Below are 25,652 nucleotides of genomic sequence, written 5' to 3' on the forward strand. Positions count from 1 at the left end.
TATAGCCTCACAATTTTTGAAGATTGTTCACAGTTTGTTTCATCATCTAAATATATAAACTTATAAGGTTGTGGCCACATTTACGGACTCTAACCTTTCCCTGTATCTCAGCTATCTCAGTCTAGGTGTCATCTTCGTAGCTTTCCTCTGAACCTTCTCTATTAGCTCTTTTTGCTTCTTCAGGTGTGGTGATCAAACCTGAGAAGCACATCCTATTTTCATCCTTATGCAGAATGTGAACAGGTTGTTGAATATTACCTTACGTGAATGCTATTCTAATGTTTCCCAGCAGACATACCGTCTGTCTTCTTTACTGTTCTCCAAATGTGAGACACCGACAACAAGTTAGGGACGATATCGACTCCAAAGTCCCTTTCACACACACACACACACACACACACACACACACACACATCCTACTGCATGGGGGCTTGTGTACAATGTTCCATGGTGCAAGATTTACGCAAGCACACAAGACACACAGTAACACTTCGTCCAGTCCCCTCAATCGGACACATGGAAAGTGTGGCCTACAGGTAAAAGCCCGTGTCGTACTGAGGTACGACAGCCATTACCAACAACATGACTACTGCAGCTTATATCCTGCAGACTTTCATTATGTCCCATCCTTATTACGTCACGTTTACTCGGGTTGGATTTCACCAATCCTGTACCAGACTAACTCTGGAGCCTATCTAGGTTCCCCAGTACACTCACGTAATCCACTTCACTTTTCACTTCCCTCATCCAAACACATATTCAGGTAAGAGTCCATACCTTCTGGCATGTTATCTACATGCATCATGATGAATAACGGTCCCAAAACAAAACCTTGCACCACTTCACTGAAGACCTCTACCTAATTCAAAAAGGCTCCCCTGATATGTGTCTCTTGCTCCCTTCTACTAAGATAATCTTCCATCCACTGAGGAAGTCTCTCCTTTATTCCCACTTGGTGATCCAGCTTTTTATTCAGCCTTCCGTGAGGTGAAATGCCAAAAGCTTTCTGAATATCCAGTTATAAACAATCCACTCAGCCTTCTCTTTTGTCTAAACAGAGTTCACTTTCTCATATAAATCTTGAAGGTTCAATACGCATGACATTCTCTCCCTAAAACTATACTGTCTCTCACTGACGGATAATTTCTCCTTTGCAGGGAGTCATGTATCTGCTTGTTAATCATCGTTTCTAGCATCTTACAGACGTATTCGTTTCGGAGACCAGTCTACAGGTCAGAGCTTCTTCCCGCTGTCCTGTTTTAAGAGACCAATGACGTTTGCCTTTTTCCACTCCCTTGACACATTGCCTTCTCCAACAAGGTCTAACACAATGGTTTATCAGGTGTACCTGCACACAGCTTCAGCTCTCGATGTCTCTCTCAAGGCTCCACAAGACCTTCCCATTGTTTGTATTCTATTAATGTCTGCTCTCGATGTCTCTCTCAATGCTACCCAAGATTCCCTTCCCCTCATCGTTAGTATTCGGTTAATGTCTTCTCTCCATATCTCTCTTAAAGCTCATTAAGACGTTTTGCACTTGGCATTCAATTCCTCACGCATCCTTACATAATCCTCTACAACTCGTCTCTCTGAATCCCTTAGCCTGATTACCTGATGTTGAACAGACGATTTACTTGTGATGAATTCATGGAGGAGTACCGGATCTTCGTCTGCCTTGTGCATGATATCCTATTCAAAGTTTCTTTACTTCTTTTTGTTTATCCTACTACAATTGTTCTTTGCTTTATTATCTCTTACAACTCTGTTTGGCTGTAGTTCTTTGTCAAAAAACGTCTCAAAGTACCTTTGCTTTTTGCCATCTTTAATTGAACCATTTCTCCCTTATAATAACTACCGTTCCACATCTGAGGCTACAGGTACTTACCTTCCAACTCTTTCCCTGTAACTTTCATATAACCCCAAAGCCTTGGTTTCTGGCAACCCAAATCTATTTGCCAGTTGAATTCACCATAGAAATTATTGAGTTATGTGTCGTCTCTATGTCAGTATTTTCATTATGAATAATTTTCCATAACCTCTCTAATTACTACTTATTCACGATGTAATCATCTAAACGCTGGCATTAATATTATGTGCGAGTTCTTAAAATCCATGTTAGGTGATGATGTGTCAGTGCCTTTCATCCTATCATGTTCTCCAGTACACATTCTTAAAACTTCTGCCTCCACGACTCTGTTACCATGAGAATAAAAGAAAATCTCATTATATCTTTTTGTAACTGAAATCTCTATTATCAGTACATAATCACTTCCTATAAGTGCATTTTTTCTTTCATGTACCATTATGATCGCTCCTTCACTGCTATCATTGTACGTCTATTCTCGAGCAACCAAATTCTTTGGAGAATTATGTAACAATAACACATACACTTGCTCTACCCACCAGGTACCGTTTTCTGAAGCTTAATGCTGTCTCTTATTAAGATGGCTAATCCTCCTACTTCGTCCTTATCGTCTCTTACTTGCTATCATACACCACTCTAAACACAGCAGGAAAAAGATGTTTCTGTTTGGTCAGTTTTCTTTCAGTTTTCCGATGCCATCAGGTTCGTTGCCTTTGATGTAGTCCGTTAATCCCAGCTCCTTACCCTTCACCGATAATCCATCTGCATTGCATACATGACTCTTAGTCTGACATTACCATCACCTAATATTCCTGTCCTCTCAGTAATGTTTGGTTGGACTGCTCCGTCCTCTTGTCTCATTTGGTGTCTCCTGTTTTCTACCTTCTACATGTATTCGTTGCTTTTCTCCCTCTTTTCCCTACCTCGTTTGATGAATATCCCCAGAGAATTCTAACTTATCTGTCATTTATTTTTCATCCTGTCTAAGTACCTCTTGGCTGGATGAGTCCACATTAAATGTAAACATAACTGGGCGTCACGTCGCCTTGCTTTTTTATTATACCTATCGATTCTTCTTTACACTATTACAGAAATTGTGTCAGGCAATACTACAGCCTCCAGCAATCCTCTCCTTTCTTTCCCCTTTCTTCTTTCTCAGGCGCATTACTTTCTTTCAAGCCTTTAATAATAAGTACTGCAAGCCTATCAACCTCCCCTTTTAATCATCATTCATTCCGGTGCCTCCTACATCTCAGGAAGACCCTGTAGTATGACAATGTTAACCTCCGCGTTTCTCTCGTGTAGCAAACAAACCCTGATCCTGCATTGTCTACCCTTTTCTAAATTTTCCATCCACTTGTTCCTCAACCTCCTCATTTGCTCTTTCTCTGCCACTGCAAATCACTTAAGAGCTTCACTTGATATTCTGTGTATCTATTTTGTACGTTCTCTGGTGTCTGTTTTATCGCATCAATCTTCATTTTCTGCACCTGTCGCTGGCATTGCTCTGCTGCATCTCCCTGACCAAGAAATTCAATAGATTTTGTGCGTTATGGTCGTTTCCAGTAGCTGAACTGCCTCTGGCACATCCAGAAAAGACCCTTCTGAGTTTTTTCTTTTTAATAAATTCTTTCCGGTGGCTACTGACGAGGATCCATCAGATGGCAAGTCTGGTGCCAACAGCCGCGGTAATTCCAGCCCCAATAGCGTATATTAAAGTTGTTGTGGTTAAAAAAAAAAAAATCGTAATTGGATTTCGGTTCCGGACTGACAGTTCACCGCCGGGTGCCTATTGTTACGCTTCGAACATCCGCATTGCCTGCTCGCACAGGATGCTCATCATCCATTGACTTGAGCGGCCGGCACGTTTACTTTGAAAATACTAGAGTACTTAGAGCAGGATCCTTGAATGGTTTTTGGAAACTGAGGTAAAGTCTCATACGAACAGACGGGGGCATTCGTAATGCGAAATTCTTGGACCGTCGCTAGACGAACTACCTCTGAATCCTCTGATATACTTTGTGTTCATGCACAACGAATACATTTTCCACAACCCTTATGTTCCACTATAATCTCACAACAGCTTTCAAGATATCTGATTCCTTAATTTCTATCATTCTTCTGACTGTGTTACTTTCTAGATTTTGTGTGATTTTAAACAACACCAATCTTCTGTTCTCTGGTCATTTATCTTTTATTTCGTTTCCTTTATTACACTTTCGAGTCTAGTTACAACTGTTTGATTTCCATGTTTCCCCTTATCAGAATCCACTCCCGAGTAAAATTCAAAACGGAAACATAAATTTTAGCTTATTTGGCTTTGTTTGTTTAATAATAGCCTTACCCCAGATTAATGAAGCTGGTCAGGTTGTCTGTATTAAATTCCTTTCCTTCTTATATGGATCTCTATTGCCTTGGATTAGGCAATGCTAAAACCTCGAAACTGTTCCCTAGTTATTTAGAAAAACAATGATATAGATTATTGGCACCAAGCTAGTACTTATCCTGAGAACTTTGAAAAACATAACGGATGACACTGAAGTACCTTACAAACTCTTATCTAAATCCAGTTACAAATGTGTATAGTATTCCTAGATACATTAGGCGCTCACTTTTTTATTGTTTGGTTAACTTTTAAGTTAATTTTGGTTTACGTAAGTTAGCAACACTTGAGCATTCGTTTTGAAAAGTGACGTCTTTCAACTGTCAGACTTGTATCGACTGGTACCATCACCTTTATAACCAAACTATGTCATTCACAAGCCCCTCACACTCCACTTCCTCACCCCCATTGTACATTATATAGTCTTGGTGAAGCAGGCATTGATAATGACCCTGCAGTCCGGGTAGGCCCCATTCTTGGTGAGGTGTGTCAATAAGGTTTGTAAGCAGCGTTCATGAGCCGGGCCCTCAGTGTGATCAATGTAGTTCACACATTCGAAAAGGTTTCCAGGACGGTGTGAGGTTATGTTAGAAAACTAATCTTCAGTTATAATTTGTCCAGCAATCAGACACCAAAAAAGGTAGACAATAAATGATATTGTGTCACATGTCTCTGTTTACATGTTATTTGAAGTCGAATGATTTCTCTGTTACTGAGTAAATCAGTACACGTCATTTGACATAAACAAGACAAATGATAATGAAGCGTTATCAAAATTTTCCCTGGGAGCACCTACAATATTCGTACCAGTCATGAACAAAATCTTTACAATCGCGTGTATAAAGTTAGCCAACTACCAGAGTCTAATCAAGAACCAGTTTTTTGAATATGGAATCCTTTTCTATTGGTGTCAGACGGTTTTCTGCCTCCTTGTTCCAAAGTACCTTTAAAAACGCTTATAGATTTTGGGCTCATCCTCATCCAGGCATTAGAGGCCGACTGTTTGGTAAGGTCGTCTCGTAACTTTAGGACAATGATATTAATAGGCTGCCCACGTGCAGCTCACGGCAATAAGTGTGCTTAATCTTATGATAATTTCTCACAGACAGAATAAAATCATTGGCGCAAATACACGAACTTGCAACGATTTTTTTTTTACTTCATTCTACGACACTGTAACTTAGGACAAGGGTACTGGTGACTCCAGGCAGGGTACCACACTTCACATGGGTAGTAACAATGGCTGAATTGTTGCGTCGGTATCACACTGCTTTTCCCGCTCAAATGAGTCACTTAAGGTTATGTTCATGTCCAGTTCACTTTAACATCAGCTGTCACAAATCTTTAATTACTCGAGTGACTTTTCTTTACATCACATCTTCAATAATTTCTTACAGCGGAAAAATGGCTCTCTATTGTTAGGTTATAATCGTGTCTCTTTCTGGTGAAGCCTTCAACCTGTAAGTCGTTCCCACCAGCACGATGCCATCGCGCCTTTCTTGTGTCCAAAAACACACGGGCTCTACTCAGATCCTTTCGTATATTTCTTGCAGGTGTTTCCATGCAATAACATTTCCTGTGGGCGGTCAGCCCTGTGACACCTCTCCACCAACGACATGCAGCCACCCTCGGTCACGGGTGTTTGACACGACTCGTCCTCAGAACTCATTTCCTATCGTGTGACTTCTACAACTGGTTGATGGGTTAGCTGGCTGGTCTTTAGGCTTCTCATGAAGGGCATCACCATCAAGCTTTATCCCCAGACTGAAAAACAAGAACACTTTCTGGTGTTAACGATAATTTTACAGCTAAACAAACTCTCACTATGAGTGTTGTCCATCTTTGGTCACAGATGTACCCACTTCAATGCAAGAAATAAATCTAACATCAAGTGCGTGTGACAGGATCTTGCGGTTTCACACTTTACTTTGGCATACGTCAACTTTTCTAAAGCCTTCTGACCCTTCATTCTGTTAAAGGTTGCCAGCGTCAGTCCTTCCCTGTCTTCGTTTGGTCTCATGTCTGAGCTAAAAGCTGTTTTGTTCATGTTAGTTCAGCGGGTTTTTTTGGGGAGGTTGTTTACGATTGTGATCATCTCGAGGTATGTACCATATCATCCCCTGCCACACAGTGACCGTGGCCGTACTTGTTTAAGCAAAGTATTTTCTCTATCAGTGATTGACCATATCTAGGAGTCTGAAATGTATATCGTCGCTGAAACTGGCATTTGCCTTCCTCAAACAAGTCTAACACTTTTCAGGGTTTAGAATCTACTTTTCCCAAATAAGTTGTGCCAGTCCTGCTGAGCATACATATTCCTTTGACACGCTATCTACAGCCTTCAGGTATTAACAAAATCCTTTGTTCTTTCAACGTCTTGCTTCGTCCATCTTTTTTCGGATCCGTGTCTATACCTCTAATAACTTCCTGGCTTCCACTACCCATGATATCAAGTATACAGTAGTCTCACCGTGTCTCCACATCTGGGTTTTAATATCACAGTCATTTCTTCAACACTCTCATAGCATCGCCTCTAACATTATTGCTTCATCTCTCTAAAGGTACGTCCATGGATATGGTGCCATCCACATCACTTGCCACTGTTATTGTTTCTCCTTGACATATCTGCATTTATGCTCCGACCAGTCATCTTCCATCATACTGAGAAGGTTGTAAGCGATGTCAGCTCTTTGTACACATGAATTTTGAGGAGTGGGTAATGTTTTTACAAGATTCTCTCTACTGCATATGGAAGCGTTCCTTATTAATGATGTCATATGACTGAAGGGGTGCATTATCTGTGGATAAAAAATCTTCAGTGAACAAAAATGTTAAGTGTGTCAGGAAATCAAGCATGTGCTCACATGAAGTAGTCCACTGACGATGGACTTACATCCAAAGCAGTTTGTAGTCATATTTCTCGTTCTTCCGTGTTATCTATTGTCTATTTTCAGTTATCACACTCTCCCCAGTATGTGCTTCTGCTGTACTATTTTTGTTCATGCTCCTCTCTCCGTCTCTCCTTCCTTCACCTCGCTTGCACCTTGGGTCTGCGTGGTCTGTGTATCTGTGTAACTCCATGCAACTCATCTTCGCTCCTTGTTCCCCTTAGGCCTGGCGGTTGATGGTAGACCAAAGGAGGAGGAGGAGGTGTTACCACAATTTCTACCTGTGTTTTTTTCGTTGAAGACGTCATTTCTGGGTTTGTTTTTAACGATGAAGACTCCAGTCACGGACAAAAGTCCAGGCCTTGATTTAAGTAGAGAGATCAATAAAAGGGAAAAAGAAGAGACAAGGGAAAGTATTTACGAATATTGAAGGAAGTGAAAAACTTGTCTCTGTATTTCCTTTCCCATCACAGTTTATCGAAGGAGAGGACATCACTTATAGGTAAAAGGTTCCAGTATGTTTTTCATATATAGCTTCTGCTGCTGAAACAGTGTTTAATGAATGCATCATTACAGGTAGCAATACATGTGGCCCTCTCTGTCACTGTTGAGTTTAAACATTCCTACGGTGACTAAATCTATACACGAACACTTATTTTCTCTTCATTTTTTGTTCTAGTCTTTACAAGAGTATTGTACGTATACAATGTACGTACACTATTACTTCACTACTTTTTCACACACAACTCCTGGTATAAACCATCCAGACATCACTATGTTTCCAAACTATGAAATCTGTCTTGGCTGTCTTGTTGTGATTTTACTAGATACAATTAGTTAAATTTACAGATTTCTTTCAAAAATCATCTCTCTACTCTACTGTAGTCAGGGTTTCGTTCGATGAAATCTAGCGGCACAGAATACAAACTTCGCTGTTCTGATCAAGAAAAAAAATGAATAAACCACACGCTGAAAGTAAAAAAATTACACTTTTTCTCAAATTTTATCCTCCAGATAGTCAATGGCTATAATGAGAACACCATTTCCTCATCCCTTCAACTTTCCACTCAACATCAAGGAAATCTTACATACCTCCTACGTCACAATATCGTATGATATACAACCATCATAACACAGCCTCCTGGTGCACACACCAGCATCGCAAACCACACACACCTGGGGACGCTCTCCCTCACTCACTCACTCAACCAACGGCCGCACATCATCATACTCTCCTCCTCCATCATTTGTCAAGGAAACATAACGTTTCCTTGTGAGTCTTCCATATGAAATCTATTTGGCGAAATATCTTAAAAAAAAAAGGTGTTGTTGAACCCATATATCTTTTGCATCAGTCACTATAAGACGGTGTCACTTAGGGAACGTCCACTGTCAGGTATGGTGGTTTTAATCATAATGTATCCAATCTTTTCCTTGGTATTCTTATCCTTTATGTTACTGATATTTAGTTTCTCTCTCTCGTTAGTGACCCTCTACAATTTCTCCGTCCCCTAACCTTCCCGTGGAGACACACTACACTTACGTTAACCCCCTACCCCAGTAGTCAACATTAGATGCAAAGTGTACCTTTACAAAAATATTTACCTTTTTGGTGCTTTAATTAATGATCCAACGACATACGAAGTGTGTGTGTGTGTGTGTGTGTGTGTGTGTGTGTGTGTGTGTGTGTGTGTAATAATGCTGTTTGTTGACTTAAAGACGAAGAATTTACTAAGCTATGCTATGAGTTGTTCAGTGAGCCTGTCAGTGTACGACTGAAAGTTCTCTCAGTGAACTTAGGTACCGTGGGAGCCAAACGTGTGCCATATATGATGTTGCTGATGTGTTGCATATTTCTGGGGTCTGTGTCCTCGTGATCATCTGTGATCTGTGCCCTCATCATCTGTGGTCTGTGTCCTCGTCATCATCTGTGGTCTGTGCCCTTGTCATAATCTGTGGTCTGTGCCCTTGTCATAATCTGTGGTCTGTGCCCTCATCATCTGTGGTCTGTGTCCTCGTCATCACCTGTGGTCTGTGCCTTCGTCATCATGTGTGGTCTGTGCCCTCGTCATCATCTGTGGTCTGTGGCCTCGTCATCATCTGTGGTCTGTGCCCTCGTCATCACCTGTGGTCTATGCCTTCGTCATCATGTGTGGTCTGTGTCCTCGTCATCACCTGTGGTCTATGCCTTCGTCATCATGCGTGGTCTGTGCCCTCGTCATAATATGGGGTCTGTGGCATCGTCATCATCTGTCGTCTGTGCCCTCGTCATCACCTGTGGTCTGTGGCCTCGTCATCACCTGTGGTCCGTGTCCTCGTCATCATGTGTGGTCTATGACCTCACAATTATCTAAGTTATATTTTTCTTTCTATTCCTTTACACACTGCGATCGGTTTTACGTCGCTGAAGGTGTTCTTCATTATGACCGATACATGGGATATTTTTTCACTGTTGGTGACCTGCAGCGGTACGATGGTTAAGAAAAAAAATATAGAAATGTTTGGGTAACTTCTGGCATTAGCATGTAACAATCTACACTGTAGGCCGCTCGTCCACATTTTGTTGAAGTTTTAAGCTTATGCGTCTTTATAAGGCTGTTCAGATCATGCGTAGCCTCAAGCTACGTGCAGTTTTCTGTATGAATCGTATTGTGGTCATGATGTTTCTGGCCCTACGAAACCCAACAGCAACTGTGGTTGTTGAGGTTGTAAAGCTAAACTTAATTTCAGGTCGATCATGTTTTGAAACATTTTCTTTGGCACTTCTAACAAGGAAAAAAGGTATGTAGTTCTCTGGGCAGGTAGCTGATACTCTTGAATTAGTTAAGGGTCGTCCTCGCTCCCTTAAATCTCAAGAGGATTTAAGGGAGCACTGCCTTGTGGTAGTAACAAGGTAAGGAAGACTATTGGCAGTCTGATGCTGACTTGTTTCTTGTCTGATTCGTTCTTTCCTGGGGATGTGTTTTTTATGGTTAATGTTTGTAGCTCTGGCATGTTTATTAGGTTCGAAAGGAAACTGCTATAGGACATGCAAGTTCAATCTGTGATCTGACGCAGGATGATTCTTTCATTGGTATGAGTCAGTTAGGATAGAACTTCATTTCTGAGGACTTGATAACAGTTCTCATTTTCCTTTGCTGTAGTTTTGAGTTCATGATGTCGTCCACTACTCCATGTCTCTTACTACTATGAAGTCTACCTTTTCCGGTCTCCCCGTTCTTTTTCACTCCCATCACTTTCTCATCTTATTCAGCAAGTCTCCCACTTCCCTCCTCATACCCCTACCCTCTTTCACACCACCAAGCACTCCCGAACTACTAACCTCCCCGTTCTACTAACCTCTCTCATCACTCCTCCTCTCGCACCTCAAATGACTCCTGCTTTCAGCCTACATGCATATTGCACTGGTTATACTCACGTTCGTCCCTGGCGGCGTGGCATCCTTCGTCAGCGTTGATCTGGAAGGGAAGGGGTTTGGGTGCCCCTCGTTCAATGCAGTGTTCGAAGAGTCCCTGGCGCCAGCCCACTGCCAGAAGCCAGTCGGAGGAGGCGAGGGCCAGCACCATGAGGAAGGCGGTGATGACGCCACATACCAGCGCGATCACCTGTAAGGGTAAACAGTACTGGTCACACACACTGAACCTCTTCCTCAACCACCACAGCGTCAGTGTACCAGTAGCTACACTTAACCTTTGAAAAACATAACATAATACTTCCGGGTCAAACAGCAACTGAAAAAATAAACAATATTCAAAAGTGCACAGAAAATACAGAACTGACCTGACTATGAAATGAACACTGGACATTCTTTTTTCCTTTTCTTTTGCACCAAAATACTCATAACAAATGAGACAACTTAAATAATCTAAGAACTCAACATACATATCTGGCAACATCAGTCATATGAACACTTAGATAACCAAATTGTTGACTGATGCATTCTAACCCATAACTACTCCAGAGTGGATAAAGACATACAAAAATGTTAGCTCGAGCAGTTAAGATACCCAAATTGGTTCGTGTGTAAAGCACTACATCTAAACACATTTATCATTTACGAGGATAAAAGTCCTAACACTAGTGAATTTGGCAGTCCAAATGCGTTTAGAAATACGATGTCACACTCTTATCTGGACACAGGTGGTAACAAAACAGTATTCAGCGACACAATAACAGTTTCAAGGAATATCCTAACATGTTGGTAATCCTGGGGTACATAATATCCAGTGCAGCTAATGTAATATGAGAGAGAGAGAGAGAGAGAGAGAGAGAGAGAGAGAGAGAGAGAGAGAGAGAGAGAGAGAGAGAGAGGGAGAGGAGAGGAGAGGAGAGGAGAGAGAGAAGAGAAGAGGAGAGGAGAGAGAGAGAGAAGAGAAGAGAAGAGGAGAGGAGAGGAGAGGAGAGAGAGAGAGCAGTTAGATGTGACCAAGATAACTCATCTGGTTTCAAAGACCCAAATGTGGATGCTTATTTAAAGGAAAAAAATGTGAGATCTATAACTGCCTGCAGACCACATGTGAAATCTTTCTCAAGGACAGTGGAGTCCAGACCTAATAATCATGGCTGCCACAAGTTATCTCAGTTACACACCTTATCCTACTTCACAAGGCAAGCCAGTTGACATGAGCTCATGTTGTTAACCTTCTATAAAGATACCAATATGTATATATATATATATATATATATATATATATATATATATATATATATATATATATATATATATATATTCAAAAGACCGATTTCGACGATGAAGGCCTGCACTGTGGCTGAGTGATTGATTTGAGGAGGCAGAAGTGATATTGTGACAGTGATTGTGTCAGCGTCGCGTCGCCTCGCCGCAGTGTATCGAGACAGACTTCCCCAGAACTTTTAAAGGGGAAGTAAATGTTTATAGTTGTGTTAATGGAGTGATAGTTTTCATGCATGGTGTTTTTGACAAGAAAATAGTGAAGTTGGAGAAAAATGTAGCTTAGACATTGAAGCTTATTGACACAGTGGTGAAATTGATGAGAACTGCTATTGACGTTTGTGTGAATAAATTGTACATCTCCTTTTCCATAGCCAGAGGTTGAACCATTATGTGACATTCATTTTTTTTTTTTCATTCATTTCAAGCTAAAAGTTTGTTTCTAAATTGTTCTTACATTTTTTCATATGTATATATATGTATGTGTGTGTGTGTATGTGTATGTGCATGTGTGTGTGTGTGTGTGTGTGTGTGTGTGTGTGTATGTATATATGTATATTATCCCTGGGGATAGGGGTGAAAGAATACTTCCCACGTATTCCTCGCGTGTCGTAGAAAGCGACTAAAGGGGACGGGAGCGGGGGGCCGGAAATCCTCCCCTCCTTGTATTAACTTTCTAAAATGGGAAACAGAAGAAGGAGTCACGCGAGGAGTGATCATCCTCCTCGAAGGCTCAGAGTGGGGTGCCTAAATGTGTGTGGATGTAACCAAGATGTGAAAAAAGGAGAGATAGGTAGTATGTTTGAGGAAAGGAACCTGGATGTTTTGGCTCTGAGTGAAACGAAGCTCAAGGGTAAAGGGGAAGAGTGGTTTGGAAATGTCTGGGGAGTGAAGTCAGGGGTTAGTGAGAGGACAAGAGCAAGGGAAGGAGTAGCAATACTCCTGAAACAGGAGTTGTGGGAGTATGTGATAGAATGTAAGAAAGTAAATTCTCGATTAATATGGGTAAAATTGAAAGTTGATGGAGAGAGGTGGGTGATTATTGGTGCATATGCACCTGGGCATGAGAAGAAAGATCATGAGAGGCAAGTGTTTTGGGAGCAGCTGAATGAGTGTGTTAGCGGTTTTGATGCACGAGACCGGGTTATAGTGATGGGTGATTTGAATGCAAAGGTGAGTAATGTGGCAGTTGAGGGAATAATTGGTATGCATGGGGTGTTCAGTGTTGTAAATGGAAATGGTGAAGAGCTTGTAGATTTATGTGCTGAAAAAGGACTGATGATTGGGAATACCTGGTTTAAAAAGCGAGATATACATAAGTATACTTATGTAAGTAGGAGAGATGGCCAGAGAGCGTTATTGGATTACGTGTTAATTGACAGGCGTGCGAAAGAGAGACTTTTGGATGTTAATGTGCTGAGAGGTGCAACTGGAGGGATGTCTGATCATTATCTTGTGGAGGCTAAGGTGAAGATTGGTATGGGTTTTCAGAAAAGAGGAGTGAATGTTGGGGTGAAGAAGGTGGTGAGAGTAAGTGAGCTTGGGAAGGAGACCTGTGTGGGGAAGTACCAGGAGAGACTGTGTACAGAATGGAAAAAGGTGAGAACAATGGAAGTAAGGGGAGTCGGGGAGGAATGGGATGTATTTAGGGAATCAGTGATGGATTGCGCAAAAGATGCTTGTGGCATGAGAAGAGTGGGAGGTGGGCTGTTTAGAAAGGGTAGTGAGTGGTGGGATGAAGAAGTAAGAGTATTAGTGAAAGAGAAGAGAGAGGCATTTGGACGATTTTTGCAGGGAAAAAATGCAATTGAGTGGGAGAAGTATAAAAGAAAGAGACAGGAGGTCAAGAGAAAGGTGCAAGAGGTGAAAAAAAGGGCAAATGAGAGTTGGGGTGAGAGACTATCAGTAAATTTTAGGGAGAATAAAAAGATGTTCTGGAAGGAGGTAAATAGGGTGCGTAAGACAAGGGAGCAGGTGGGAACTTCAGTGAAGGGCGTAAATGGGGAGGTGATAACAAGTAGCGGTGATGTGAGAAGGAGATGGAATGAGTATTTTGAAGGTTTGTTGAATGTGTCTGATGACAGAGTGGCAGATATAGGGTGTTTTGGTCGAGGTGGTGTGCAAAGTGAGAGGGTTGGGGAAAATGATTTGATAAACAGAGAAGAGGTAGTAAAAGCTTTGCGGAAGATGAAAGCCGGCAAGGCAGCAGGTTTGGATGGTATTGCAGTGGAATTTATTAAGAAAGGGGGTGGCTGTATTGTTGACTGGTTGGTAAGGTTATTTAATGTATGTATGACTCATGGTGAGGTGCCTGAGGATTGGCGGAATGCGTGCATAGTGCCATTGTACAAAGGCAAAGGGGATAAGAGTGAGTGCTCAAATTACAGAGGTATAAGTTTGTTGAGTATTCCTGGTAAATTATATGGGAGGGTATTGATTGAGAGGGTGAAGGCATGTACAGAGCATCAGATTGGGGAAGAGCAGTGCGGTTTCAGAAGTGGTAGAGGATGTGTGGATCAGGTGTTTGCTTTGAAGAATGTATGTGAGAAATACTTAGAAAAGCAAATGGATTTGTATGTAGCATTTATGGATCTGGAGAAGGCATATGATAGAGTTGATAGAGATGCTCTGTGGAAGGTATTAAGAATATATGGTGTGGGAGGCAAGTTGTTAGAAGCAGTGAAAAGTTTTTATCGAGGATGTAAGGCATGTGTACGTGTAGGAAGAGAGGAAAGTGATTGGTTCTCAGTGAATGTAGGTTTGCGGCAGGGGTGTGTGATGTCTCCATGGTTGTTTAATTTGTTTATGGATGGGGTTGTAAAGGAGGTAAATGCAAGAGTCCTGGAAAGAGGGGCAAGTATGAAGTCTGTTGGGGATGAGAGAGCTTGGGAAGTGAGTCAATTGTTGTTCGCTGATGATACAGCGCTGGTGGCTGATTCATGTGAGAAACTGCAGAAGCTGGTGACTGAGTTTGGTAAAGTGTGTGGAAGAAGAAAGTTGAGAGTAAATGTGAATAAGAGCAAGGTTATTAGGTACAGTAGGGGTGAGGGTCAAGTCAATTGGGAGGTGAGTTTGAATGGAGAAAAACTGGAGGAAGTGAAGTGTTTTAGATATCTGGGAGTGGATCTGTCAGCGGATGGAACCATGGAAGCGGAAGTGGATCATAGGGTGGGGGAGGGGGCGAAAATTTTGGGAGCCTTGAAAAATGTGTGGAAGTCGAGAACATTATCTCGGAAAGCAAAAATGGGTATGTTTGAGGGAATAGTGGTTCCAACAATGCTGTATGGTTGCGAGGCGTGGGCTATGGATAGAGTTGTGCGCAGGAGGATGGATGTGCTGGAAATGAGATGTTTGAGGACAATGTGTGGTGTGAGGTGGTTTGATCGAGTAAGTAACGTAAGGGTGAGAGAGATGTGTGGAAATAAAAAGAGCGTGGTCGAGAGAGCAGAAGAGGGTGTTTTGAAATGGTTTGGGCACATGGAGAGAATGAGTGAGGAGAGATTGACCAAGAGGATATATGTGTCGGAGGTGGAGGGAACGAGGAGAAGAGGGAGACCAAATTGGAGGTGGAAAGATGGAGTGAAAAAGATTTTGTGTGATCGGGGCCTGAACATGCAGGAGGGTGAAAGGAGGGCAAGAAATAGAGTGAATTGGAGTCATGTGGTATACAGGGGTTGACGTGCTGTCAGTGGATTGAAGCAAGGCATGTGAAGCGTCTGGGGTAAACCATGGAAAGCTGTGTAGGTATGTATATTTGCGTGTCTGGACGTGTGTATGTACATGTGTATGGGGGGGGGGGGGGGGGGTTGGGCCATTTCTTTCGTCTGTTTCCTTGCGCTACCTCGCAAACGCGGGAGACAGCGACAAAGTATAAAAAAAAAAAAAAAAAAAAAAAATATATATATATATATATATATATATATCATAATGTCCTTTTGACAGCGGGATCCGAACCCCTACCATCTGTGTGGGGGTTGGGGACACCAACAGTTAACATACGGAGCCAGCTGTCACAAGGATATTATGTGTTTTACGAAAATGCGTACTAACTGCACTACATAAGTGAGTATATATATATATATATATATATATATATATATATATATATATATATATATATATATATCATACAAACCTCCAACAGCCAGGATCGAACCAGGAACCCCTGCGTAACAGGCGGGAGCGCTACCGCTGGCTATGATCGCCCCTAATACGGAAGTGACTATTCGAATACTACGTACTCGAATACCCTTCGTCTCACGTTGGTGAGCAACGGGGTCTACACCGGTCATTTCCCATCAGGCTCACACGGCCAACAGACAGCATTTTACCGAACCTAACTGTACAACGCGGAGGTATATGAATACGAACAAAGTGCATATGAACGCGCACCTTCATGGAACATACAAACCTCCAACAGCCAGGATCGAACCTGTCATCACCTGTGGTCTGTGCCCTCGGCATTATCTGTGGTCTGTGTCCTCGTTATCATCTATGGTCTGTGCCCTCGGCATCATCTGTGGTCTGTGTCCTCGTCATCACCTGTGGTTTGTGTCCTCGTTATCATCTGTGGTCTGTGTCCTTGTCATCACTTGTTGTGTGTGGCCTCGTCCTCATCTGTGGTCTGTGGCTTCGTCATCATCTGCGGTCAGTGGCCTCGTCATCATCTGTGGTCTGTGTCCTCGTTATCATCTGTGGTCTGTGTCCTCGTCATCACTTGTTGTGTGTAGCCTCGTCCTCATCTGAGGTCTTTGGCCTCGTCATCATCTGCGGTCAGTGGCCTCCTCATAATCTGTGGTCTGTATCCTCGGCATCATTTGTGGTCTGTGTCCTCGTCATCACCTGTGGTCTGTGGCCTCGTCATCACTTGTTGTGTGCGGCCTCGTCCTCATCTGTGGTCTGTGCCCTCGTCATCACCAGTGGTTTGTGCCCTCGTCATAATCTATGGTCTGTGTCCTCGTCATCACTTGCTGTGTGTGGCCTCGTCATCTGTGGTCTGTGGCCTCGTCCTCATCTGTGGTCTGTGCCCTCGTCATCATCAGAGGTCTGTGCCCTCGGCATCATTTGTGGTCTGTGGCCTCGTCATCATCTGTGGTCTGTGGCCTCGTCATCCTGTGTTGTCTGTGGCCTCGTCATCATCTGTGGTCTGTGCCCTCGTTATCATCTGTGGTCTGTGTCCTCGGCATCATCTGTGGTCTGTATCCTCGTCATCACCTGTTGTGTGTGGCCTCGTAATCCTCTGTGGTCTGTATCCTCGTCACCATCTGCCGTCTGTGGCCTCGTCATTATCTGTGGTCTGTGTACTCGTCATCACCTATGGTCTGTGGCCTCGTCATCCTGTGGTCTGTGGCCTCGTCATCACTTGTGGTCTGTGGCCTCGTCATCCTGTGGTCTGTGGCCTCGTCATCACCTGTGGTCTGTGGTACTTTCATAGAACATACAAACCTCCAACAGCCAGGATCGAACCTGGAGGTTTGTATGTTCTATGAAGGTGCGCATTCATATGCACTTTGTTCGTATTCATATACCTCCGCGTTGTACAGTTAGGTTCGGTAAAATGCTATCTGTTGGCTGTGTGGGCCTGATGGTAAATGACCGGTGTAGACTCCGTTGCTCACCAACGTGAGACGAAGGGTATTCGAGTACATAGTATTCGAATATTCGTTTCCCTAGTTGGGGCGATCATAGCCTAGCGGTAGCGCTCTCGCCTGTTGCACAGGGGTCCTGGATTCGATCCTGGCTGTTGGAAGTTTGTATGTTCTGTGAAGGTGCGCGTTTATGTGCACTTTGTTCGTGTGTATATATATATATATATATATATATATATATGTATATATATATATATATATATTATCCCTGGGGATAGGGGATTAAGAATACTTCCCACGTATTCCCTGCGTGTCGTAGAAGGCGACTAAAAGGGGAGGGAGCGGGGGGCTGGAAATCCTCCCCTCTCGTTTTTTTCTTAATTTTCCAAAAGAAGGAACAGAGGGGGCCAGGTGAGGATATTCCAAAAAAGGCCCAGTCCTCTGTTCTTAACGCTACCTCGCTAACGCGGGAAATGACGAATAGTTTAAAAGAAAGAAAAGAAATATATATATATATATATATATATATATATATATATATATATATATATATATATATATATAACCATACAACAATGTTGTATGGTTGCGAGGCGTGGGCTATGGATAGAGTTGTGCGCAGGAGGATGGATGTGCTGGAAATGAGATGTTTGAGGACAATGTGTGGTGTGAGGTGGTTTGATCGAGTGAGTAACGTAAGGGTAAGAGAGATGTGTGGAAATAAAAAGAGCGTGGTTGAGAGAGCAGAAGAGGGTGTTTTGAAGTGGTTTGGGCACATGGAGAGGATGAGTGAGGAAAGATTGACCAAGAGGATATATGTGTCGGAGGTGGAGGGAACAAGGAGAAGAGGGAGACCAAATTGGAGGTGGAAAGATGGAATGAAAAAGATTTTGTGTGATCGGGGCCTGAACATGCAGGAGGGTGAAAGGAGGGCAAGGAATAGAGTGAATTGGAGCGATGTGGTATACCGGGGTTGACGTGCTGTCAGTGGATTGAATCAAGGCATGTGAAGCGTCTGGGGTAAACCATGGAAAGCTGTGTAGGTATGTATATTTGCGTGTGTGGACGTATGTATATACATGTGTATGGGGGGGGGGTTGGACCATTTCTTTCGTCTGTTTCCTTGCGCTACCTCGCAAACGCGGGAGACAGCGACAATGTATAAAAATATATATATATATATATATATATATATATATATATATATATAACCTTCACCGTAAAGAGAGAGAGAGAGAGAGAGAGAGAGAGAGAGAGAGAGAGAGAGAGAGAGAGAGAGAGAGAGAGAGAGTTGTGAAGACCACTATGTATGAGCGGTGGAACACATTTGAAAAAGGAGAGACAATAATTTACGAATGTCAAGATTTGAAGGTCTGAAAGTTAGGTGGTTGAAATTTACGAATGCCAATGAACTAGGATCTGAAAGTGATTTACGAATGTCATGATTCGAGGGTCTGAAAATTATTTAAGATGTCATGATCTTAGGGTGAAAGTGGGGTGGCTATTATCTACAAATGTCATGATCCGAGGGTCTGAAAGTGAGGCAGCTATGATTTACGAAGAACATGATTCCAGGGTCTGAAAGTGAGGCAGCTATGATTTACGAAGAACATGATCCCAGGGTCTGAAAGTGAGGCAGCTATGATCTACGAAGAACATGATCCCAGGGTCTGAAAGTGAGGCACCTATGATTTACGAAGGTCATAATCCGAGGGTCTGAAAGTGGGGCAGCTATGATTTACGAAGGTCATGATCCAACGGTGCTTGAGTTTTCAACTCCGGTGTAAAGGTTTTCTTATATATGATAATAATGGTAACATTCTGTGGAATCAAAGTATGAATTCAACAAACATTTTTTCCCACTGGAATGAAAGATGACAAAGTATGGAAACGTCTCCTTGTCGCTGACAATTCTGATATCCTTCACTGAAAATTATTGTCATAAAACGAGAGACAACAGCCCTCACCCTAGCTCTCCTGCTCCACAACTTACGCTTTTTCTTTTTTTTGATGTCATGTGAGACGGAGCGGGCAGTAGCGCTTCGATATACCCCAACAGAGAACATTAGAAATATCGGCAACAACAACATCAGAGTGTAGAAAACTCTTCCTCCTGCTGCCACTGCCCACGTCACCCCCACCCACAACTGCAGCATAGAGCAACCACCTCTCCCTCCTCCTGCGGCTCTTGCCTTCACCACCCCACCCCCTCAACCACAGCGTCGGCAGATAGCAACAACCTTTCCCTGCTGCTCCTCTTCCTGCTGCCCTCGCTCACACACACACACACACACACACACACACACCGGTGTCTGCCAGCCTCATATCACCCGGACAAAAACAAATCTCCTGGATGCTCACTGCCATATCCACTCGCCCTTAACAATTTCCGTTTGGAAGAAATACATCTGCTGCAGCTATTGTACAGGTGTTGAATGACGCACGCACGAATACAGGTGTGTGTGTGCGTGTGCGACTGCTGTTTGTGTGTTCCAGGGAGAGAGTTTTACACTCGTGTTGCCCGGTCTTTTAACTAAATTCTTAAGCAGACACACACCCCTAAGACTAAGCTAAGTACTCATTTATCGACCAGCCCCGATGGGAGGATAAGCATCTAGGTTGGGTGTGGGCCGACTGCCTCGGTCAGGATTCAAACCCATACGAGTCCGTCCCCAGGCTGACCCGTGCTAACTCATAGCCATGTGTGTATAAACATCGTTTTTGTGTCGTCACCTTAGTACATGTGTCTATGTCAACACCGGCGTATAGTGATGCACATCAATGTGTTGTCGCGTAAATAAACATTTAAAAATTCAGGTCCCTCCAATGTGCGAATATTACAACGAGTGGGAGGGGAACTTGGGTTGTTGCTGTGAAGCAAGAGGGGCCCAGGAGCGCTAAGCCAGCAGAATTACCGTGTAGCCCCTGCAGAGCAAGCTAAATATAGCAATAGTGGAGACAAGCCCCAGTCCAAAACGCGAGGAAAACGGCATGATCCTTACCTTACCTTGACTCCACTGAGGCAAAACCAACCACTGCCAAGGCCCCCCCCTCTCTCTCTCTCTCTCACACACACACACACACACACACACACACACACAAACACCTTACATTAAGTCATTACGTCTAACAAACTGTGCATTTCTCTTTTTACTCGCATAAATAGTTCATCTAGGCAATGAAAAGAGGTGAAAATGTCTGTTACGTTCCATCAAACATGGTCATCACTGAGCAGAGCAGATCCTACCAATTTACACCAGACATCGCTGTGTGTTGTTTCCACAAAGAAATATTAGACACATGATAAACAGGACTGCACCCAGATGGACAAGTGGGATGCAGACCAACACACGACATTAGGACCTTACCACAAACCTCATCAAGTTTTCCTGGTGAGGAAATATATTTTTCTTTTGGGTGAAGCCGTTTACGTGTGCTGGGAAGGGGATCCAAAATTGTAAACCAATGGAAATAATATGTGAAGTTAGATGGTTATTCTACGGCGTAGTGCAATCTGGAGCAACCCATCCTCACTGACACACGTCACCAATGTTTACGATGTAGAAAGAATGAGTTCGCCCACAAGGACCTTTCAACCAAAAATTTTGTTCATTACCTTCTTATGAGACTCGTTTTTGCAATATCCTCCGTTTAACAGTTATATGAGCTTGTGGAAGAATGAAAATTCACTAAAAATACTCTGAGTGATAAGTTATTTATCTACGGGTTATATGAACGACTAATAATGACTGTGGCAGGTGAATTATTGTATAAACAAACACCTCTCGAGACTAATCACTTATTCTGGAATCTTTACTTTTCATAGTACGTTCCAAACCACGTGTGAACAACAAGCGTATGACCAAGATGTTCATCCTGTGCTGCAAAGTCCGCTTGAATGCCTCCACAGATTACGTACTTGACCTAGCGATTCCTTCTTTTTGGAATCGGTCTTTGATCTTCGTTTCTTCTCCTGAAACAAGCCTTTTACTTTCAAATATTCCTTGAATAAGAATTATGGTAAATGTCTGAGGGGTAAAATGTGGGCTTAGTGTGAAAGCGAGAGCAAAAGAACGGATGGCACTTTTGATAAAGAAGAAGTTGTGTGAATGTATTAGAAAGTGTGAGGACGAAAACGGATTACGGGACGTGAATGACCGTCAGTGTCTATGCATCTCGTAACGAGAAGAGTGAGGAAGAGAGGCGCATCTTTTAGGAGTTGTGTACTTCACCAATTTTGATGCAAGTGATCGAGTATTAGTGGTGAGGGACTTGAACACAAAAGTGAGTGATGTAGCACTTGAGGGCATAATTGAGGAGGATTGAGTAGGAGGTTTATATGGGTGAAAAGTTTCTCGAAATGGGTGCTGAAAAGGATTGGTGACTGGGAATACTTGGTTAAAGAAGACGCATATACAAGGATATGGGATGATTAGGGCTGGGATCAATGGGAATTTTGGATTGGCAAGCGTTAACAGGGAACACTTTTGGATGCACATGTACAGAGAGAGGCAGCTGGTGGAATGTCTGATGACTTCTAGTTGGAGGAAAATGTGAAACATTGCTGTAGCTTTAGAAGTGGAAATGACACAGGTGGCAAGAATGTAGTAAATATAAGTGAGCCTGGAATAGAGACATGCTTACAAGGTGAGAGCAGGCGAAACAAAGGTAATGGGCGAGGAATGGAAGGTATTTCAGGGACGCAGTGCTTACATTTGCAAGTGAAGTGAGTGGTATGCGGAAAGTGGGTTGTGGTCGTTTGGAAAAGCGTAGTAGTGGTAGAATGAGAAAGGTAAGCTGTCTGTTAACAGAAAAGAGGTGTGTATGGGCGCCATCTCCGGGAAGGAGAGACTGGGAGATGTGGAAGATAAAGAGGCTGAGTTCAAAAGGAAGGAAAAAGGGCTGAAAAAAGAGGGTAAATGAAAGACGGGGTGCAAGTGTATCGGCAAGCTTTACGGAAAATAAGAATGTTATGGAAGAAACTGAACAATGTGCGAAGAACAATGGGATAAATGGGAACATCAGTGACGGGAACAGATGGAAACATAATAACAGACAAAGAAGTAAAGAGAATATGGAACGAGTATTTTGAAGGACGGCTGAATAAGCTGGATGATAAAGTGACGGTTGTGGAGTGTTTGGCACGAGGAGTTATGAAGCGAGAGCAGGATATGGTTTGGTGAAAAGAGAGGAGGCGGTGAAAGCCTTGTATGAGATGAACGTGTGGCAAAACGGTGGGATTGCAGTCGAGTTTCTCAAGAAAGAAGGTGAATGTTGTTATTTGGTTGGTCAGGATTTTCGATGTATTCATAGCTCAACGCAAGGTCCCTGAACACTGGCAGAATATCTGTATACTGTCATTATATAAAGGCAAGAGGAATAAAGATGGCTCGAATTACATGACTATAATAAAGAAAGATTCACCACTTAACGTCCGAGAGTTGAACCCAGGCTACCGAGAACGCAAAACGGACAGTGTATAACCAACTAAATTTTAGCCCATGGTCAAGTGTTTGTTCTGTCCTCTTACCGTTCTCAGTAGCCCGGGCCCAACTCTCGGCCGCGTAATGGTAATATTGTTTAGAATAATCTACATCTGAACAGAACATGTCTGATATACAGACATTACCAAGATGCCCGAGCGTTGATCTGCAGCGTCTTCGCAACCCTGAAAACAGCTCCAGAAAAATAGGATTTAGGCCGACGGTGGTCAAGCTGTCAGCTTACCAGGTTCAACTCTTCGGGGCGCAGTAATAAAATTGCTCAGGTTGATTTAAATGTGAAGATATTCTGATTTAGCAGGTAGAAGTTTAATGAGTATAACTGACACAGTGTATGGGAGAGTGGTGACTGAGAGAGTGGTTGCATGGACAGAGCATCAGACTGCGAAGGACCAATGTGGTTTCAGGTGTGGTAAAGGATGTGCAGACCAGGTGTTTGCTTCACAGTATATGTGAGAAAAGCTATGAGAATGTGAGGGATTTGTCTGTAAGCAGAAATGCATCGATTTTCATCCGGGGAGTAAGGCGTGTGTGCGAACAGAAAGGTTAGAGGACGAGTGACTCCAGGTAAAGGTTGGTCTGCGTTAAGAGTGTGTGATGTCACCATGGGTGCTAAGTCTGTTTATGGATGATGTGGCAAAGGAGATAAATGTGAGGGATCTTGGAGAGAGGAGCAGGTCTACGGGATGCGTAGGTTGGGTTGCCTATGATGTAAGTCAGCTGATGTTTGTAGATGACACGGCCCTGGTACCAGACTCGAGTCAGAAACTGCATAAGTTGGTGTCTGAGTTTACAAGTGCGAGTGGTCACTGAGAGTTACAGTAAACAAAGGTAAGATTATCAAGTTTAGCAAGAGGGCGAGACCTGTTAGTTTCAATGTTTTCGTTACCTGGCAATGAACATGGTAGCGGATGGAATTCTGGGAGCAAAGATAATGGTTGCAATGAGGAGCGCGTGGAAAGAGACGTTACTTTCTGTGACAGCAAAGATGGGTATGTTTTATGGTGAAGTCCTTCCAACAGCGCCGCACGGGTGTGAGCGCTGGGTCCTGAATAGAAATGAACTGCAAAGGATGCATGTGTTGGATACGAAGTGCCAGACGAAGATATGTGGTGTGAAAATAGATGATCTTGTAAGAAACGGTAGTGTAAGAGAGGGATGGATGGCGCGAAACGATAGTAAGCTGAGGAGAGATGAACGAAGAGAGACTCTTTAAGAAGATATATGTCAGTAGAGGATGGAGCAAGGAGGAGGGAGGCACAGAGATGGAATTGGAAGAATGGAGTGAAAGAGGCTTTGCGTTATCGGGGCCTGAACATGCAGAAGGGTAAGAGCCATACATAAGATAGAGAGAACTGGAGAAATACAGGAAGGGACCTGTTCTCGACGGGCTGAACCAGAGCATTTGAGATGATCAGGGGAAATTCAGTGAAGCTTGCTTGTGGATAGGGTGAAGAGTTGGATGAGAATCAATGAGACCGTTTCTCATCTTTTCCTGACCCTACCTCGCTAACGCGAGAAACGGCAAACAAGTATGAAAAATGTACATACTATAAATAACCTTGATACAGGTGCGTCTAAAACTGAGAAAGCGCGAACTTACACCGTAAACATTATGAAATAAACAACTTTAATAAGTCTAATAATCTACATATAAGTAAGACCAAGACACCAACATCACTGCTATAAATGCAAAACAATTGCAACACAAAATTTGATTCATTGTGACCTCAAAATTTTGTATATATTCATATGTTTCTGATATATATATATATATATATATATATATATATATATATATATATATATATATATATATATATATATATTTCTTTTTCTTTCATACATATTCGCCATTTCCCGCGTTAGCGAGGTAGCGTTAAGAACATAAGACTGAGCTTTAGAAAGTCCTCACTTAGGCCCCTTCTCTGTTCCTTCTTTTGGAAAAGTAAAAATTGAAGGAGAGGATTATATATATATATATATATATATATATATATATATATATATATATATATATATATATATATATATATATATATATATATTAACAATAATAATAATAATAATGTGTGCAGTACATAAATGATAAATGAGAAATGTATGAGAGTTCACAGGAATGTGTGTGTGTGTGTGTGTGTGTGTGTGTGTGTGTGTGTGTATGTCTGTGTGATTGCTATATGATTACAATTTGTATGTACGCAGAGAACGCTTTATCCTCGTGCTGACCCATCTCTTAACCTTGTGCTTATGTACCATATGTACATGGGTACTACTACACACACACACACACACACACACACACACACACACACACACACATACTAGCCAATACCAGGTACCCATTTTATCGAACAGCGCAAGTGGGAAGATGAACAGGTGGGTGAACTGTGGGCTGGCTATGGGTTTGATCTCAAGCGGCCCGTGCATTCGTGACGGTCAGTAACGTTAACCGCTACACCATGGAGGTCCGTGTGTGTGTGTGTGTAAAAGGTGTGTAAAAGCACTGTCATGGATCACTACCCTACAGGGGTAGCGGCAAGCAGTCAACTGTACAGAGAGACTTACCACATTGATGGAGTTGTACATCATGTGTACCATACACAGCCGGAGGGAACACATGGCTGGAGTAGTTGGTCCCTGGGGTATACACACAAACACACACGCAGGTATACACTAGATGATGCACTTGATCCCACGTTCAGGTCTGTGTTTCACTTCACTGTTACATGTCAACA

At 42.7% G+C, this 25,652-nt stretch overlaps 1 protein-coding gene across 1 annotated transcript in view; it reads right to left on the reverse strand.

Annotated features, from left to right (window-relative positions):
• The window catches only part of LOC139756499 (uncharacterized), a 257,963-nt gene that overhangs the window by 126,055 nt on the left and 106,256 nt on the right, over positions 1-25,652 (reverse strand). The window contains exon 2 of the mRNA XM_071675942.1: positions 10,554-10,740. Within this exon, the coding sequence (XP_071532043.1) occupies positions 10,554-10,740 (187 nt within the window). The remainder of the gene's footprint in view (positions 1-10,553; positions 10,741-25,652) is intronic.

This window comes from Panulirus ornatus, chromosome 22 (genome assembly GCF_036320965.1).
Source record: "Panulirus ornatus isolate Po-2019 chromosome 22, ASM3632096v1, whole genome shotgun sequence".
Lineage (NCBI taxonomy): Eukaryota > Metazoa > Arthropoda > Malacostraca > Decapoda > Palinuridae > Panulirus > Panulirus ornatus.